The sequence below is a fragment of the Peromyscus eremicus genome, chromosome 4, assembly GCF_949786415.1.
Source record: "Peromyscus eremicus chromosome 4, PerEre_H2_v1, whole genome shotgun sequence".
NCBI lineage: Eukaryota > Metazoa > Chordata > Mammalia > Rodentia > Cricetidae > Peromyscus > Peromyscus eremicus.
In genome coordinates, this window is record NC_081419.1 from 69,877,157 (window position 1) to 69,897,114 (window position 19,958).

Here is a 19,958-nt window from a genome sequence, read left to right on the forward strand (position 1 = left end):
GTTGCCCAAGACTGTTTCTAAATTCACCGCACCCAACCCCCGCCAAAATGAGTTTCCCCAGTTTAATGGCACTGTGAGTTTAGTGAGCCACAGCTTCTGACAAGATGCTCGTGTTGGCTAAGGAGAAATGTGATGCCAGCATCTGCCCTGATGCACAAAGAAATCAGGGGACACAAAGGCCGCCTGCAGCTGGCTCTGGTCAGCTCTGCTGGAGCGAGGGCCTCAGAGGATTCCACCTCAGTTCAGCATGGATGAGAAAGGGGAAACCAGCTTTGGAATTAGCCTTTGAAGTTTGTCTCTGCCTGCACAAGTGCTACTAAAATACTTCTTAGGGACTCAGCTTCTTGTCTCCACAGCAAAATCAGTATGAGGAAGACGAGATGGTGACTAGAAACTCACAGGACAGGGCCTGCAGGCAACCAAAGCTCATAGAAGGCAACTAAAACGAAACCTGCTTCTCATGCTCAGCTGCAGACAGGCTGTCTGGTGTGCTTTGTGCCAGCAAACAGCTTTGTCTCAGTTCCTGGGTAGGGCAGGAGCTGCAAAAGGCTGGTGTGGTGACTGCACATCACCATTCCTATCCACACCAAACCTCTCTAGTTCTGGTCTATGGCAAGAACCTGCTTGACACTTCGGAAGGCATGGGTCCTAATGGTGGAAAGAGCTGGTACCGGTCACACATGGGAGTCTCCAGGAAGGGCAGGAAACAGCACCAGTGACTTGTGCTCTTTGCCCAGGAAACCCAGGGGGAGCCCCGGCCAGCCGTGTGGTCAGACAGGGCTGTGTTGAGTGCAGAGAGGGAAGAGATAAGCCCCAGCAGTGAGGATGGGGTGCTGGGTGACCTGGAGCCGCCGACCAGTCTTTTTATTTATAAGGAAGCAGGGAGGAATTTCCAGCATCAGTCACTAAACTCCTAATCCAAGCTGACCATACCAGGTTTTCTTGGCTTGAACTGGTCAACAGCTGGGAATTAAACAGAGGGCTTATGCTCCTGGTGATTCATACCTTCTTCCTAGGAAGGCTTACTACGATGTTCAATTTCTAATACAGTATTTAGAATTTCTTACAAATGGATCTATATACATTAAAAAAACAAAAACAAAAACAAAAACAAAAAACCAGACTCTGATACAAGGAACCAGGGAGCTTGTGGGAGCAGAGTCTGGCCAGGCTAGTTCCATCTGAGCCCTGAGTAAGCTTGCCCAGCCTCTGGCACCTTTCCATGTCATGGGGATCATCCATGGAATGGAAACAGGATAATAACCAAGACAGTAAATTTTCCTCCAAAGGACGAGAAAGAGAAACTCTAAACCGTGTCCTACTTTCATCCATTAACACTCACTCTTCCTCTGGGTTGGGTTAATCGGGTACATTGCTCCTGAGCCAAGGTCAAGGAGTCATGTGTTTTTATGATGCAACAAGGGGCAGCTACCCCACTCTGTTTTGGAAACCTTGGTGACATCACAGCTAACCCCTGATCTTGGACACCCAGTAAAAGGGAACACTGAGTCAGAAGAGCCTTAGTCACAGGCTTCTGAAATCTAAGGTAGAAGAGCCATGAGGTCATCCAGACTATTCCCTGCAGGGCTGATCTGATTCTATCTGGCTTGGGTTTAAATGACTCAAGGAATTCTCTAGAGGAAGCTAATCTATTGGAACAGCTGTTACCAACAGGGCATTTGCTGTTCTTCAACCAAAATTTCAGCCTGTTTTCCTGACATCCAGTTATTTCTTGCTTCCAGGAGACAACACTGTCTTTCCAGGTAGGACTGCCTGGGTGGAGACAGGAGCACGCTGGCTTCTCTTTATTCAGAGGCCTGTAGCCCCAGTGTGCCCCAGGAAGACTGACAGCTGGGAGGTTCAGCTGAATAAACAGTGTCCCTGAACATGCAGCTTTCCATTACAATAACACACAAACCAAGATGTTAAGGAGTCAAGGAAGACTTCAACAAAGCCCAGAGAAGCCACCTCTGTTTGGGTTTCAGCAGCTGTCTGCCTGTGGAAGGCTCCAGAGTCACTGACATGTATTTACATCTCCATTTTGCTAACGTCATAAGGAACAAACATGTTCAGATCTTCCTCAGAGGCACAAGGCCATTTGTATTTCTTCAAATTAAAGGGGGGAGGGCAGGAGGAAAAGAGCCGATGGACGGAATCATCTGTGAGCACAGTCATAGCAGTGTTTAATTTGCCTAATGATAACCCTTGATTTAGAGATCTGTCTCGAAGTAACGGTTCCCTTAGTAGACATGCTGGCAACAGGAAGCACTGGTGGCTCTCCTTCAGAAGGACAAGGACCTGGGAGGCAAACACCAGAGTCTCCCAACAGCCACACGGCGAGTGCAGAGCTGCTTCTGAAAGTGCTTCCAGGAGCGAGGGAGGGAGGTCACAGCCCCCACCTCAGTGGCAACTTTGCAGACATTGCCCATCACCAGGGTGCTCCTCTGGGCTCTGGATAAATGGTCCGAAAGGTTAGGTTTACTCTCCGTTCTCTGGAATGGTATTCCTTGGGCACTCGGTGCTAAATGGAAATATTAATAGTTGTCGGCATAAATATACATGCATTTTTTAGTTCACTGTGATTTACAACTTACTTCTGAAGATATGGAAACAGTCCCATTTTATCCCTGTCTAAATGAGCAGCACTAGGTGTTCTACAGTCCTGTAGAAAATGGTCTCCTCCTCTGAAACAAAACTCCCTGATCTCAGCAGGCTGTGGCAATGCCCTGGCAGCGAGGCACCTTACTTTTTCCAGCTGTTGCTTCTACTCTGAATGTCTGTATCTAACGTGACCGCACCCACAGTGACCTAGAAGAGCTGTGGGGTTGTGAGGCCCAAGATGGCAGCCACTGAGATTTTCACAAGTAAATTAGTGTGAGTCATGGCTGAAGTGGTCAGTGGGCACAGTGGCTAGTGGCTGCCACGGCCACACAGACATGGACACCTCCATCACTACAGAAACTTCAACCAGAAGCCTCTGCTGAGAGGTCTGTTTTGACTGACTCTGGGTATGACATCACTTTATTGCTGCTCACTCAGTATAAGCATTTGCTCCTCTCCTTCTGTGCACTTTGAAAGGACTACCCCTCAGCCCGGGCAGAAGCTGTCTCCAGAGAGTGAACTGCTGGTACTCAAGTCCTCACCTGCCAGTCAGCTTGTGTGGCTCCTTCCATGATTAGCAAGGTCCCGTGATCAAGTGGTATCTTCACTCTTTCCACGTACGTATAGTCTCCATTCTCTTCCTAGAAGACAGTAGTCATCCCACTGAAGCTTTTGTTCATATGGCCAAGAAGCAAGAGAGCCTGCAGGCCGTGACTCCTCAGCCAGGCCGTGACTCCTCAGCCAGGCCGTGACTCCTCAGCCAGGCTGTGGGCGCTTGCACAATGCTCTCTCCCTTGGCAGCTCCTTGGCCTAAAGCCAGCCGTTTTCCCTCTCTATTCCTTAATATACTTATTTGTGACATGGGGATAAAGATAAAGTAGTATCTGCTACACAGGGCCAATCTGTGCCTCAAATGATGTGTGTAAATGACTTGGGGACCAGCAACAGGAAGAACTGTCTAAGAGTTAGTTATGGTCACTGTTCTTTAGAGAGGTCCACCCTGACCTAAGAGGGAGGTTAAGATTCGCCTACCTCTGCTACCCAGTGCTATGATCCAACATAATGGGAGGGAAATGGCCTTTGACCAAGGCATGGTAACTGCTTTAAAACAACGTTTCTCAACCTTCCTCATGCTGTGACCTCATGTTGTGGTGACCCCCAACCACAAAATTACTTTTGTTGCTATTTCTTAACTGTCATTTTGCTACTGTTATGAATAATAAAATAAATATCCGTGTTTTCTGATGGCCTTAGGCAACCCCATGAAAGGGTCATTGGACTCCCAAAGGGTCATGACCCACAGGGGGAGAGCTGCTGCTTTAGAACTAACCCCAGCTCTCCCCTTGGCTGCTCTAGGTGTTTGGGAGATGTATTCCTGCTCGTTCCAAACAGGAATTCTCTCAATAGCAGGAATTTCTCAAAGAAAGCAGCTCTGGCTTGACTAGATCAGTGTTGTCAAGGAAGCCTGTCTGTCTGACGGTGGTGCTTTTGAGAATGGATCAAAAATCCCGAACATCGGGAGGGAGCTGCTGGCTAGCTCTCAGCTTCAGGGCCTGGCAGTCCCCACAGCACACTACAAAGAAGTCAACAGGTGGTTCGCTCCCCTTCGAAGCCGCTGCTACAGGGAACAGCCTCTTGGCTTCCTGGCTCAGCCACAAAGAGCTCCCTGGGTGAGAATGGGACAGACCTGAGCTTCCTGATTTCTTCTCTTCCACTGTGGGCAGAGACAATGGGCCCATCCGTTCATCTGGCCCTTCCCATGCAACGGTTACCTTTGGGTGACTGCAGGATTTACTGTAGTGCAAGTCTGTTTATGTTTATTACTGCAGGGGTCTTTCTGAGAACCTAACTGTTTACAATGATTTCCCCAGGAAAATCTAAAATCAAAACAATACTGAACTTGTATAAACAGTCTACGTTCCAGGGCCTAACCCTTGGCAGTGACTTTGTCAAGGACAGCCAGAATTTTTACAGACAGAAGACATAAGCAATGTTTGAAACAGCTTTTGATTGGTTGGCTGGTTTTGTTTTGTGTCTGTCACCTTTCCTCTTCCAGGAATAAGTAAGCAGCAAACCCTGACCTCTGGCTGCTCGGCCGACCAGAGAGCACGCTGGGAAGTGACCCTGGAGGGTCATGGGGGCCCATGCTCACCCCCACCTACCTGCACTTCAGAAGGCAAAAGCTGGTGCTTGGAAAAAGTATGCCGGACCCCTGATGAATGCCTTGCTAGAAGAAAGACAGCAAAAGAGCGTGTCCATCCTCCATGCCATCAGAGGGCTGTCAAAGCTTGACACAGACTGAAAGGCAGGTCGGCTCAAGTGAAAACCTGGCTGGAGGCAGAAGGAGCTCTCCTACTCTCTCCAGAGTCATGGAGGACAACATGAGTCTGTAAATTGTACAGACACTCTAGTGAGAGTGAAATGATGCTCAGAGCAAAGTCTCCACTACCACACAAAGGCAATTCTGAGATCTTCTAGAACATCCACAACACTGTGGGGAGGTAGAGGTGCTGAAAGCGGGGGGTGGAGGGTGGATGAGGTGGGGGGTGGGGGAGCACTATAATTCCATCTGGAACCATGAAGCAGGAATGTATCTGAGGGGCAAAAGAGAATTCCACATGCAAGAGGCTAGCGTCAGCATTGACAGAAACAAAGTTTAACAGATGCACTCTCCACTTGATACTCTTAGGTTCTCAATTTTTCAAGTGGAAGAAAATTTCAGGCGTAGTTTGAACACATAATATTCAGCATAGCCACTAGCCACACCAACTCGAGGTTCATGTGGTCCCTAGGGAGAGTATTAGTACTGCTCACTTCAGCATGTGGTATGAGAGGTGATTACTGTTTCTTCCCTCTTGTAATTTATTTCTCCTAACACCAGTGACTTAGAAAACACATTCCTAATTGCAGGAGATGGACAGTAATGAAGGCAAATGTGGTGGTTTGAAAGAAAATGGCCCTAAAGGGAGAGGCACTATTAGAAGGTATGGCCTTGTCAGAGAAGTGTGTCACTGAGGTCTCTTCTGCTCAAGCTTCTCTCAATGTGACAGTCAGTCAGCTTCCTATTGCCTGCAAGATGTAGCACTCTCAGCTCCAGCACCATGCCTGCCTGCATGCACGCCTCCAAGCTCCCCACCATGATGATAATGGACTGAACCTCTGAAACTGTAAGCGAGCCACCCCACTTAAATGTTTTCTTGTAAGAGTTGTTAGGGTCATGGTGTCTGTTCACAGCAACAGAGAATCCTAAATAAGACAGCAAGGGAGCCTCCTGACTGGCAGAGCTCATCAGTGGCTCTCAAGGCAGAACAACTCGGGGGAAGTAGATGAAAGGCCAGGGGAAACTCATGCTATGTGCAAACACTGGGTGATGTGGGGAGCAGGGGCCACAATGTCAGAGAAGCTCGTTCATGGCTACCAATGGGTACACTACCTCTGTGACCATCTGCTGTACCCAGGCAAGGCAACACACACACACACACACACACACACACACACACACACACACACACACACACTCACACAGAGAGAGCTTAAGATAAAACTGTCTATGCCTGCTATCAGCTAAAATAAGCTTCTAGACTAACAGTCAACCTCTGAGGAGTGAGTGATGATTATAGATGTTCTAGAGTTTTCCACATATTGAAATCTGAAAAAAAAAAAACCCACAAATGGCCTATTTTTCTATCTGTGCTGAAGAGAACCCTCATTCTCCAAGTACAGCAGTCCATCTGGATGCTTAGGTACTCTTTCCTAAGGAATGCTGGGGCTCTGTACACTCTTGCCTCAAGCCCACCAAGGCATTGCTCTATTTAGTTTCCATAGAAAGATGGTACTTGGGGGAAATCCTGGGTGTATTTATGTCATTATTGACCACCATAGACAAGAAACTAGGCAATTTCCTTCCCATTAAAAAGGTAATGCATACTATGAAATATGAATTTTTCAGGTAATCCCTTCTTTCTTGTCCTAAAAGGTTGTTAGAAGTTTCAGCCATCATTACTTCAAAATCTTCCTATTTTCTTTCTAGAACCCATCATAACTCGTGTTAGGGATGCAGTTCTAACTCTTCGTGTCAGCTTTGCCGCTCAGTTGGGGGAAGGGCTGTATGTTGCTGCTCGGTCAGAAGCACTCGTGACTAGGGCACATTAGCAGACAGATGCTAAGTGACAGAGGAAAGTTCCAGTAATACAGAGAAGCCCCCTCTTCCTCCCTTCCAGAGTTCACATGCAGTATTCCATCTACATAATCATTTCCATTTTTAATGTATGAACTGTCTTTAAATATATAATAGTTCAAAAATATTGTAATGTAGTATTGCTTTGTGGGGCTGGAGAGATGGCTTAATGGTTAAGAGCATTAGCTGCTCTTCCAGAGGTCCTGAGTTCAATTCCCAGCAACCACATGGTGGCTCACAACCATCCATAATGAGATCTGGCGCCCTCTTCTGGCTTTCAGGCATACATACAGGCAGAACACTGTACATATAATAAATAAATAAATCTTTAAAAAAACATTGCTTTGCACAAGCATATTCTTTTTTCTTTAAGCTCACAGATACGTTTGACTAACTGTGTGTCAGGCATTGTACCAGTGCTGGGGTACAGTGAAGAGTAAGTACATTGTGAGACTGAGATTTTAATACACCAGTGTCATTGATTTGCTGGTGGTGGTGGTTTTTTTTTTTTTTTTTTTTGTTTTTTTGAGACAGGGTTTCTCTGTGTAGCTTTGTGCCTTTCCTGGGACTCACTTGGTAGCCCAGGCTGGCCTCAAACTCACAGAGATCCGCCTGGCTCTGCCTCCCGAGTGCTGGGATTAAAGGCGTGCGCCACCACCGCCCGGTGTGGTGGTGGTGTTTTTAAAGGAATAAGAAAAGTAAACTTGAGGCAAAGCATTACTAAACATATATATCTTGGATAGATAATAAAGATGGAACTCCTGGGCAAGGGTATGACCTTTAAGGTGCTTGATTATAGTGCCAAACTGCTTCCTCACAAAGCTTCCGGCAATTGGTACTTCCATGAGGAAAACATGGCAGTACTGATCCGGCTGAACACCAGCCATTGCTGGTGGTGGGAAATGAGAGAAAGGACAACACACATAACCGTCCAGGTCCACGTTTCCCCACGTGCACATCTGCTGCTGTTTGTCCTCCGCTGGAATCTCTGTGTCCGTGGTCTCCGTCCGCTGTGCTGTGGAATTAACACTTTCCTAACTCATCAGTGACTGCAGACATGGTCTGGCAGGCCAGTCACCTCGGCGTAAGTCTCGCAGGTCCTGTTCTTGTTTCTATCTGCCCTTTAACTGTTGTTTGATGTTGGATAGCTCAAGAATTTCTGGACGTGATTCCAGTGACCTTTCTTTGACCTCTTTCATGGGTTTTATGCTTAGAAAGGCTTTTCCCATCCTGAGGAAAGTTAAATATACAACTGCATTTCCTTTAGTTAGAACAAAAAAAGCTCACATTTTTCAGATTTAACTCTTTAGTCTACACTGCATTTTTGTTTTGTTTTAGGAGCTTCTGTTTGTTTTCTATGCCTTCAGGGGTGGGGGAAGGGGGACTAGGTTTGATGCATGGTAGGTAAGCAAACTAAGACTGAGTTACCCACTAGATCCAATGTTTCTCTCATAACAATATCCAAGTACTGAATGGAAGGTTTCCTGCTAGACTTGTAGACAGGCTTAACCATGCTGCTACCATGGTGGAGGTGGGCATGTTGGGCACTCCATACATCACACACAGCATCACTAACCCTCACCACAAACCCACAGGAAATGCTATCCATTTCTCACAAGCTTGGGGAACTAGGATGAAAAGCTGGCAGGAGGCAGGGCAGCAGGCGAGCACAGACCTACGAGTGCTCAAGCCCACCATCATTTCCCCACACGGCTTCCAGGGCAAGGTGAACTCCAATCCTCAAGTCCCGTCACTCTGCCCCCTTGTGACATGGCACATTCACCTTACTGAAGGAACCAGGCACCTCCAAGGACAGAGATGCAGCAGGAACAACAGGCCGGCAGTGGGGATCCTGAGGACCAAGTGTCTGCACAGAGGGGTGAATGCTGCTGAGGAGCAGCCTCTCACTGCTGCCCAGTGTCGTCTCATCCCCTGGCTTTTCTGGGGAAGAAGCTAAGTGGGGCTTTCATATGAAATCTCCAGTTATAAGTGTGGGCAGCTAATTTAGTCTCTTTAAGAACTCCGGAGGCCACACCTAGCTGCAGGGCTTCTCAGCAGTGCGGCTGCAGGACCCCAACATAACTGTCCTGCTCCTACAGCAGCCGCCCCAGCTGGCCTGTAACCTCCCGGGGCCAGCGGTCATCGCTGCTCTTCCTCGACCCCGTCCACTGCACCAGATGAAGCCACTCTAGCTTCAGACAGCGTATCTCTGTCTCCCCACAGCAGAAAAGGCTGTTCAAACAAACTATGCTTCCCAGTGTGGGCTGGGTTAACAGCAGAGCATTTGGTCTTCTACATCTCTTTGAGCCTCCGAAGAGCGATTTAAGAAAACTCCCATCTTGTTACTAGGATCCTAATAAAAACAACACAAATAAGCAGAAAGGGAAAGGAAACAAAGTGAGCGCCCGCTACCTCCTCCCCCTCATCTCCCCAGCTCACAGGAAGCACTGGGCATATGGCAATTGCTAGTTTCCAGGCTGAGGCATCAGAGGAGACTCACAGGCTACAGAAGCCCAGAGAGTACTTAACAAGGAGGTGTCAAGCATGTCCGATAGGCAGAGATAATACAGGAGAATAGAGCAACCACACAAAGAATAGTGGGAACCCCATGCAGGCCAGGCAGAGATAACATGCATGCCTGACAATCTGGTTATGGGTTCCATCCTGCCCACTGTTCTAGCTGCAGCAATGGACTTTCCTGAGCTATTGTCAATTGGTTTAATAGCTCAGAAAAGTCCAGAAACAGCTCAAGGTTGGTTCTGTGCTCCTTTCCCTATGTTCTCTTGTCCTGGATAAGACAAAGCCCACTGCTTTACACGGTACTCATTAATAAATTATTAAAGATCAACAAATAGTTTCTAAGCATCCTCTGCAATGAGGTGACACTATGTCTGTTATTACCCTATCTGTACAATGAGGACAGTAACAGCATTAACTCAAGATTCAGGACAGATTAAGGATAAAGCCTTTAGGATGTGACAGGAAACACCCTATGACTGGCGTCTGTTATCAGTGCTTTACCTGGTGGGACTCTCATAATCTGGATGGTGTCTCTGGCAACGGAAGCCAAGGCTTTCACAGTTAACGGCCCACTTTACACGTGTAAGTTCCAGGCATCTAAACCTAGCATGCAGGAAAAGAATTCCTGGGGATAGAAAGATGGCTCAGAGGTTAAGAGCACTTGATACTCTTGCAGAGAACCTGGGTTGGGTTCCCCACACCCACAAGGTGGCTCATAACTGTCTGAACTCAAGTTTCATTGGTCCTATGCCCTCTTCTGGCCTATGTGGGCACCTGGAAGTATGCACACATACATGCAGACAAATGTTCAACACATAAAAATAAATCTGGAGAGAAAGGAAGGACCTCTTTACAAGAGGACAGAATCAAATAAAGGAATCCCTTTACTACACCATGAGTTTAACAGCATCTCCATCCACCAAGTGAGAAAGCCCGCAGTGTGGGAGCCATCCCTGATTCCTGCGCCCACATCTGAAACACTGGCAAGTTCTGCTGCTTCATCTCTCCAAACAGACCTCAGATCTACTCTCTCCTCTTCCTCCCACAGCATCTGGTTCATGGTAGCAGCCTCCCACTGAGTCTGCGGCTCCCCAGGTCGTCTCCTGCTCTTGCCTGTCCCGCTGCTATCCACACAGGGCCACAGTTACCCTTAAACATGGAAACGGTCACGCTCCCAGCCTGCACCGACCCCCACTGTGCACAGAGTAAAACCCACACTTCCTTCCTATTGTACAGCTCCTGGGACTTCCATCTTTCTCCCGCTCAATGTCCCATCCCCAGAGCTAAGCACAGTATCTGACGCACAGTAGGTACTAAGTTAATATCTGGTTGGTGGAGAAGAGAAAGGCTGGAAGTGCCGCTCCTAAAAGTACTACTTGGCACTGGGCAACGGACAGCGGGTGGCACAGAATGGGGCTGAGGGCACCCCGGGGAAAGGCAGGTTTGGCATTTGGCTATGTGGTAAAGGAGCCTGGGATGAAGATGTCACTGAGAGAGAGATGAAATCTTTAGCCATTTCAATGAAGAACTAGCAGCAAGACAGGGCAGGGCATGGTGCATGCCAATGTTCTTGAGACAAGAAGATCATAAGTTCAAGACTCTCTTGGGCTACATAGCAAGAGCATGTTTTATGAAAAGGAAAAGAAAGGGGAAAGTGAGAAGAAAAGTATGGAAAAAAGAAGGCAAAGAGAAGAATCAGAGAGCCAGAACAGTGGTATAGCAACTATAATCTTAACAGAAGAAGCTGAAGAAGGGGGTTGAGAGTCCAAGGCCAACTTGGGCAAAATTTTATCAAAAGAGAAATATAAGAATTCAGATCATTTAGACACTGATTTGGTGAGAAACAGGGAATAAAGAACTGAAAACAGCATTAACCTGACCAAGAAAATAGTGATACAATCAACAGAAATGGATTTATATGCAGTGGGATGGTGGCATTTTTTGGAAAAAATAATGACTCAAACTTGAAAGCTGAGTTTGGAACGTCCATGTGCTATTATGAAGTAGAAACATCTCATGAATGCAGAGAAAGTGACACTAGAAGCTGGATAAGAGACCAAGAAGTCATCCACCAGAGCACAGGGAGGCGTGAGGTCTGAGGAGCTCCTATTCGTCTGCTTAGCTGCTAATCAAATCAGGGCTGTGCAAGGGGACACAGAACAAGACAGGCCTTCCCATGCGGTGTTTACAATCTAGAGCTCACAACCTTCTGAAGAATAAGAGAAGGATAACAGAACCAAAGATAAGCATCCATATTTAACCCGTCTTTGAATGTCAAGAAAAAACTCAAAAGAGATAAGTAGTAACAAGGAAAGCACATGAAAAATCCAGATAAGACAGGATTTCAGAAGCCTTACCTAAGGGAAAGAAGAGATGGAGTTTCATACCTGCAAGGTGGACACGAGTGAGCAATAGTGCATGAAGAGATGATGGCTGAGGAAAAGCAGTATTTTTGATCTTAGATAATGGCATCCATACATTCTAACAGACTAGGGCCGGAGCAGATGTTTCAAGAGGAGCGAAGACGTAAAAGAGACTATGCAGACAGCTCATTCCAACCAACCCTCCTCACTTCTTTTTTCCCCTCCCTTCTTCCTTTTACCCCCTCCCCCACTTCCTCATTTTAAAATTTTCTTTGAGTGTGTGTGCATATGCACGCTCAGACGGACGGATGGAAGGACGCACGCACAGGCATACATGGAAGTCAGAGGTCAGCTTTCGGCTTTCCACCATATTGAGGCAGTCTCCGTCTCTCCGTCTCTGTCTGTAGTTTTTGCCATCTCACTCATGTTAGCTGGCACATGAGCTTACCTCCCACCTCTCAGTAGGACTCTTGAGATTACAGATGTGCATCACTATATTCTGAATTTTTTCCAGAGACCAAACTCAAGTTGTCGGGTTGGCATAGAAAGTGCAGGTTGGAATAGAAAGTGCTTTTCTCTGCTGGGCCATCACCCTGATTGATTGCACTTGCACATTTATTTGCTCTTATGCTCCCCTCCCCAAGAGCCATCCTCCCAACCAGGGAAGCCATATTGGGGAATTAACCCCAGGGCCCTGAAGTACCCTACCACTCAGCTACACCCTATCCCCAAATCTGTGCTTCACAATCAAGAACAGGGCCAAGATGCTGGAACATGGGCAGGAGTGAGTAGAGCTTCCTCAACATAACAGATATAATGGAGGCTCCCTGACTCCCCAGCTCTCTGGTCCAGGGATCAGACAACTGGTTAAATTGCTTCCTAAGTACACTAAAAACTTACTTTTTTTTCAGTATGCAATGATATTTTAAAAAATAAATGCAGCTACCTATGTGCTAAGGTAACATGTCCCCTTGTTGCCCTACCTCCCAGGGCATGGCTATGCCAATAACATTCCTTTGGTCAACAGTATCATTTCCTGGCTGCTGGTTTCCCCTGTGGTGTTTGTATTCCCCGGGAGCACCTGGCTGGGCTCGACACTGCTCCACAGGTCAGGCACAGCTGCAGATCCTCTGGCTTGAGGAGGTCACTACAGCACTGAATGCAGTGGGGCTTTGTGCACAGTGGTGAAAAGGGACCCCACAAAGTCATCTCTGCTGTTACTCTGCTGACTCAGCCCACCATGCAGTGACAGCATCCTGGGCATTGATCTGAAGCACATTAACAACAGAAGCAGCTGCCTCTGAAATGAGATCCGGAAAAGCAGAGCTTTGGACCACAGAGCTCAGTGGTTCAAAACCAACAGCCTGAAATCCTCCCGCCACACACACAACTCTTCCAACTTTTAGCAAAATTTTTTCTGTTTTTTTGGCATTCATTGGGTTTGAAAGGTTCTGGTGAGTAAGTGAGAAAAGTAAGCAGGAAGGGCAGGTGGGTGCCACCCGTCACCCCCTCCAGGCGCACTCACTGATCCTGCAGGACGACACCACCTGCCTCGATGGCTCACAAGGGGGTCTGGAGACCTGAGGACTGTTGGCTGCAGCATGGTTCTCTGCAGGCACCAATGCGGAGCCCTGCGGCCTACACTAAACAGATCCCTGCCTTCCTCCTCAACCAGACATGCTAGAAGAGAACGGAATCCAGAGGGAAGCACTTGCTGACGGGGTTTACTTCGGATTTATTGTTGGTACAGTCCTGGGGCCTGGATGGGGCAGGTAGTTACTGAACCGAAGCAACAACAAGCTCAGCTTTTCACTCACAGCTGTAGCCATTTCAGCTACATTGGGTGTCGCCTTGCAATCTGAAGTCAGTGATGAGGATGCTGTTTTCAGTTATACACACTTCCTGAAAATGTAGCTTAAAGGCAGTGCTATCTTGACAGAGCTTCCTCCAGGAGTGCGGTACCAGAAACACCCTTCGTTCTCTAAGAGCAAGCAGGAAAGCACATCCAGCCATGCCTGGCATCCAGCTGACCACACTCACTACAGAAGTGAACCATCAATAGCAGAGCTCTCCTTCCCAGACCATTCCTGGACATGATCTGACCGCACATAGCCCACTGCCTCCTGTACCTTCCACCACATCCTTTGGCATTCCTGTTCAGAAAGAGAAAGGCTGCCTACATCCTCAACCCGAAGGGACCCTCTTCCTTCTCATCCTAACTGAAACCTAGTTGTCTCCACAAGCTTGAACATCCCCTGAAGCCCTCTCATGCAGAAGATGGCCACCTCTCAATCTAGCAAGGGTAGAATATCCGCCCCCCTCACCCAACACCTGTGGTCCACTGTTGCCATGCCTCCTTGACAATGCCTGCTCCCTCCAGCTCTGGTGATCCAGTTTGCTTTCCTCTTGTCCCTTGGCCCCAGGTGTAGACAACGTCTAATACGCTCCTCACTGGCCTGGCTCTGCCCTTGCTCCTTTCTAGCCTAGGCTCCACACAGGAGCATCAATGACCATTTACAGCAGTCACCCAGGCCAAGCTCTTCTGCTCCACACATTCAGTGGCTTCTTCATGTTCTGAAATGCTCCTCCTTGAAGTTCCCAGGTGTCTGCAGGATCCAGCTTTGCCCATCTTCCCACATCTTCACCTGCTGGGTTCCTCATGCTGGCTCACTGTGCCCTACGATGGGACTTCCGACCTCTTCAAAACACTAAGTCCTTTTCTGCCTGACCTATGCAGCCATCCTCCAAGGAAGACCACAGAATCACCAGAATCCTCAGGAACCGCAAAGGGTAGGGAAAAACTCTTCTGCTCTGAAGAGGCTTTATGGTCAAATTTGCCAGCAAACCCCATACTTAACAGTGGCCTATATGGAAAATGTGGCCTTAAATCCAGAAGCAGAGAAGAGGAGATGGTTGGTAAAGCGTGAGATCCCGAGTTCAGATCTGCATTATCCATATAAAAAGCTGGGCATGGCACCATGTGACTGCAGTCTCAGCACTGGGGAGGCAGAGACAGGAGGATTCCCCTAGGTCTTGCTAATCACTCAGTCTGGCCAAATCAGTGAGTTCTGTGTTCAGTGGAAAACACTGTCTCAAGTCATCCAGAGTCAACGTCTGAGTTCCACACACATACATACACACATACACCCTTCCCCAACACTAGAAACAAAATAAAACCACTAAATCTAAGGTTGGCAAGATGGCTCAGCAGGTAAAGGCTCCTATCATCCATCTTGATGATGTGAGCTTGATCCCCAGGACCCACGTGGTGGAAAGGAGAGAACCAACAAACTCCTACAAGTTGCCTCTGATCTCACATGTATGATGTGGCACATGAGTACCCTGATACATATACATATTACACACACACACACACACACACACACACACACACACACACACACAATGTAAATGGAAAGAAAAACCCTAAATCACTTTACTGGGCATGGTGGCATACTTATAATCAAACCTACAGAAAGCTGAGGCAGGAAGATCCAAAATTCCAGGCCTACCTGGGTTACACAGTGAGACTCTTCACAAATACACAAGCAAAACACAAACTTGGGAACTAGTTATTTCCAGAACATATCAGGGCACAAATTCTGGTTGAGACAAGGTCCCAAGGAAGCAAATGCCAATTCCAGGTATTCCAGAGTTTCAAGTCTGAAGGTAATTCAAGTCCCACAGGACAATGTATCTTTATTTACTCACCCCCAGGTACGTTTATTTTCCCACTCACACCCCTGCCCTCCAAGGGGTTCAAAACCTCCTCACTATTTCTGACCCGGGGCTGCCCCTGTTCCAGGTGTCCCACTACACTCTCATATTTACTTCCTTTTTAGCTCCTGATTAAGTCACCAATGGGATAGTGCATATCCACTGATTACTCCAACAACCGTCTTGGATAAGCATTTCAATGATTCCCTTGAAGTCACTACAAAGACCATTTCACTTTAGGAGAAAAGAGTAAGCACAGAGAGTATAGGTAAGTGCTGCTTCTGCTTCCCAGTCCAGGGGCAGAATCAGGAAGCAAGGCTGATCTTCCGACCTTCACTGGAGGGTGTCTGAGAAGAACAGGGTCATCAAGAACTTCTCTCAAGTGTTTCTTGTAAGCTCTCAGGGCATAGGCTGTGATCAAATGGCTTAATGAAAAGGAGGGAGCCTGGTTGGTGGTCAACTGTAATGCCAGCCCTGGGGAGGCTAACTGTGAGCCTGAGGCCAGGGTGGTTAAGACAAACAAGACCCTGTTTCAAAACAATTAAAAGGACGGCTGATGATAACTTAAAACCGCAGCAGAGGGGACACTGTCTGTGGTGGAGGCTCAGTCACCAACTATGAATGCCACACAGTTCCAGCCTTTCCAGCTTCCAAGGTTAAGCCACTCAGTGCCATAACATTTTAGATCTCAGTATTTTCCTTCTTTCTAAAGTCCTGGAAAAAAAAAATCAATATTTATGATCAAGATGACTTTTTAATACTCCAGTATTCCCAGGAGTGTATAACAAATCATTTAGTGAAGTGTGTTCTCAGAGACTCTACCATTAGTCTTGCTTTTATAGCCGCCTCCTCTGGTGTGGTGCACATCCTCCATAAGGTGCTAGGGAGAGGAACAGCCAGAGAGAAGCCTCTTTTGCCTCAACTCAATCATCTGGAGGTGAAGGGAAGCCCCTCCCACAGGCACGATTCAGCTGATCAGGAAAAGAGCTCATCCAAGGTAATTTGCTACAAAAACAAGGCTTTTGGCATCTAACCCTCCAGTGCATCACAAACTTCCTGCTATTATCTAATAACCCCCCAGCCATCACTGTTTCCACGGTAACCGACAGAGAAATAGCAGCCTGCCAAGCGGCTTTTGTAGTTCCTTTTCTAGTTTGCTCTTCTGTATAGAATTAGAGTTAGATGGGGAAAGAACCAGGCTAATCTTTGCAAACAGGAACACGATGTAGTTTGGGAAGTACAACCAGGCTCGGGATAAGTAGTGCAGAAAAGCTTTCAGGAACCCTGACAGGGTACAAAAGGTCTGTTGACGTGTATTTGGTAAGCCTTCCCTTGTCTTTGGGCAGGACAGGCTGGCACTGGCCAGTTTCTGATGTGACCCACACAAAGGAAGGGACAGGGTGCAGAACAAGACCAAAGAAGACTACTGTGCCCTTTGGACTCTAAAATCAAACTCGGACGGAGCAAGACTCCACAGGCTTGGAGCAGAGGACAGTGAAGGAAGGTTGGCACCTTGTTGTTCCCTGTTTAATCCGGATGGCATAGGCTGCCCAAATCAGAGGGTGTGTGGGGACTGGAGGTCTCCTTCCACGTCAGCAAGGGAGAGACTGCTGGAAATAGTGTGTAGAACATGGGGCAGCTTTCAGATCAGCAGCCGGACTGATCGAGGCACCAGACTGCAGAGCAAGCAGCTGCTACAGGGGTGGAAGAGTCTGAATTTGTTAAGAAACAAAAAGCGGGGGGGTGTGGGGGGGGGTGTGGGGGTGGTGCAAGACTATCTCTCTTGCTGGGCATGGCAGTGAATGCATTTCCAGCACTTGGGGAGATAGAGGCAGGAGGATCAAAAGTTCAAAGCCAGCTTTGCTACAAGAGATCCTGTCTCAAAAAACAAGAAGTCTTTGAAAGTAGCCACCAAAGGCTTCTGTCTCAAAACTCCATAGCTATGTGAAACCCAAGAAATCTCTTGGCCTTTATCTGCTTCAGCTGAGAAACCAAGTCAATCAGACAGGTGACAGCTCTCACCTGATAGGTCAAAGCTAATGGGATGTAGAAGACTCCCTCCTACAACATTAACTAACACAAATGTCTTGTTGGCAGACAGGAAAATTACAGCCAGTTGTGACATTCAGAGACAGGTCCTAAGAGTACCGAGAGTCAGACCTCCAAGTGCCACACAGAAGAGTGACTTATCCTGTTTAACTCTGGGTTATGAGTCACGAGTCTCGTTCTCTGAGCCACTATCTGAATTTAGACAGAAAAGCAGACGAAGATTTGAACAGCTGATTCCCTTGAATCCTTCAGGAGAGGCCCATTCGCAATAAGATATATGCCCCGAGAAATAGTTCCACGGCTGTCAACTCAAAGAAAGGCTTCTGCATTTGGTTATATTTATGGGGCTCCAGAGTTTTGGAATCTGTTAATGAAGTCTGAGTGAGTCCTCCAAAGTTTAAACATGTGCTGTGTTTACTCAAGAGTGGAACTTCTAAGCTGTAATCACCAATGTGTGATTATAATCTCCAACACAATAACATTCAGTTTCTCCATCTTAAACAAAAGTCAAAATTGAGAGTATGCACAAGAATTGTGCCAATTCAATCCCAGTTAAAATGAGGCCAGAAGCCAAAACTTACTAGAGCCAGTAACCGGGGTACTGACTGTTTATGTTTCTTCTCAAACTCATTTCCGCAGCCAACTTTATTTCAAGACCTCAGATAAATTTTCTCGCTTAGGAGATGTATTATTTCCATTAACTCAGCTGGCACAGCTGTAGTCCAGGGCCACCGAGGGGACTTGACCTCTTCCTCTACTCCATGACCTATGCCTTCACCAGGTTCCTGAAAACAGACTTCAGGAAGCCTGAGGAGAGACAGCCTTGGTGTGGGCAGTCTCTCCCTTAAACAGAGCTTTCTTCCACACGGTCACACCCAGAAACAATGCTGCATGTGTTTGCTGACCACAACATAACAAGTTATTACCAAGAAATAGTTCTTGTCCACCACGTGCTGGGCTTTTGCTTGGTTTGTCTGTGGTGCTGACAGAACCAGGGCCTTGAACATGCGCTCTGAGCTGTAGCCCTAGTCCCTGAGACAGGTCTTTCTCTGAGAGAATGAAGAGCTGGGTGCTGGGAGGGGAGATGGTCAGGGTGTTTCTGGGCACCAACGCACTGCTAATGTTTAGCAGTTGGGAGCCGCATATAATTGAAACTATCTACTCGGAAAGCATATTTGGGGAATTCTTAAGTTCCCATCTATAAATAGGCCCCCAATTTTTTCATAAGGGGGTGGTGTTGAATGTACGTGGGTAAAGAAACAGTCACTGAAGACTTAAACACTTGGCATCAAAGCAAATCAATGTGAAGAACCAAAGAGAGGGTGATACCCAAGCTGACAGTACGAGAGCTGGAGGAGCAGCCGGCTCACTCACAGCTAACCTGCAGCCCCAAGACCCGCCTGGAAAAGGGCTGGTGTCCCACTGTCTGCTCCAGAAGAGGGTCGGAAAAGCCATCAGGCTCAGTGTTCCTCCACTATCTCTAATACAGGAATACAGGAGTCTTACAAAGGCAAGAAGAGCTCTTCATATGTGTGGGCTAGGATCCAAGTGCAGCCTAGGTATAGAAGTGTGATCACGCCTAAAAGACACCAGCAAAGGCCCGCAGTTTGGTGCTCAGCTCCTTCTTCCTAGTCCCCAGGAAGGCTGCTGGAGATACGGTCATGGTTCTTACACTGGTGACTGAGAATGCTCTACCAACAACAACCAAAGTTTAGGTGGAAACAAAACCAAAGCAAACTTGATCAATGGAAATTATACCAACAGATGGAGTTTGATGTCCTATGTGTCAAATAACTCAACGTGCTACAAAACATCAGCACGCATGAAAACCCAGTGGCACTGTAACCTGCATAGGCCTGTTACTGCATTCTTACAGAAGTATCTGATGTAGAAGAGACAGGAGCTCTGAGCAAGTCAGGAGGCCTGAATTATGAATTAGGTCATCATCAAAACACAAGCTGCTGGCCCTCCACACTGACGGGGCCTGGTTTATTGGTACAAGCTGAAAAAACCGGAACTCGGAAATCGGGATGACTTAGTGAATTCCCTCTCGAAGTTTCTTCTAGCTTTCTATCTTTGTTCTAAAGTTCACTTTTGATTCAGAACCTAAGGGCTGGACTTGGGGTCAACAGTCCCAAATCTTTCAAATGCATGTAATCTACATGAGAGCTGGGGTGAAAACTGAACTTGAAGTCCGTTTACCCACTGCTCCCCAGCCTCAACTTAGGCACACTATGGCCTGGTAACCTGGCTTGAGCTTCCTCTCAGGAGTCAGAGGCTCACACATCTTTCAGAAGAAGACTAAGAAGGCAGTGAGGATCTGCACAATGCTCCCTCACAGAACAGTGGCCTGCCACACAGGAGCACAGGAAATGACAGGCACTTCAGGGGCATCTTTCTCGAGTTTCTGGAATCTCCCTAACTCTGAGTCACCCTTCTGGAACTCTTCAGTCATAGCGTGCATCACAACTGCAATCATTTCAATGCTTTGCCTAGTAGATGCCTTGCATACGACAAGGACTATCACTCCT

General features: G+C 47.3%; 1 protein-coding gene across 2 annotated transcripts in view; it reads right to left on the reverse strand.

The window, feature by feature from the left end:
* Positions 1-2,158: 2,158 nt before the first annotated feature.
* Positions 2,159-19,958, reverse strand: part of Alkbh3 (alkB homolog 3, alpha-ketoglutarate dependent dioxygenase) — a 33,828-nt gene continuing 16,028 nt past the window's right edge. For both annotated transcript variants that reach the window (XM_059260989.1, XM_059260988.1), the window contains exons 9-10: positions 3,144-3,242; positions 2,159-2,521 (exon numbers count right to left, since the gene is read on the reverse strand). In XM_059260989.1, the coding sequence (XP_059116972.1) occupies positions 2,429-2,521; positions 3,144-3,242 (192 nt within the window). In that variant the 3' untranslated portion in view covers positions 2,159-2,428. The remainder of the gene's footprint in view (positions 2,522-3,143; positions 3,243-19,958) is intronic.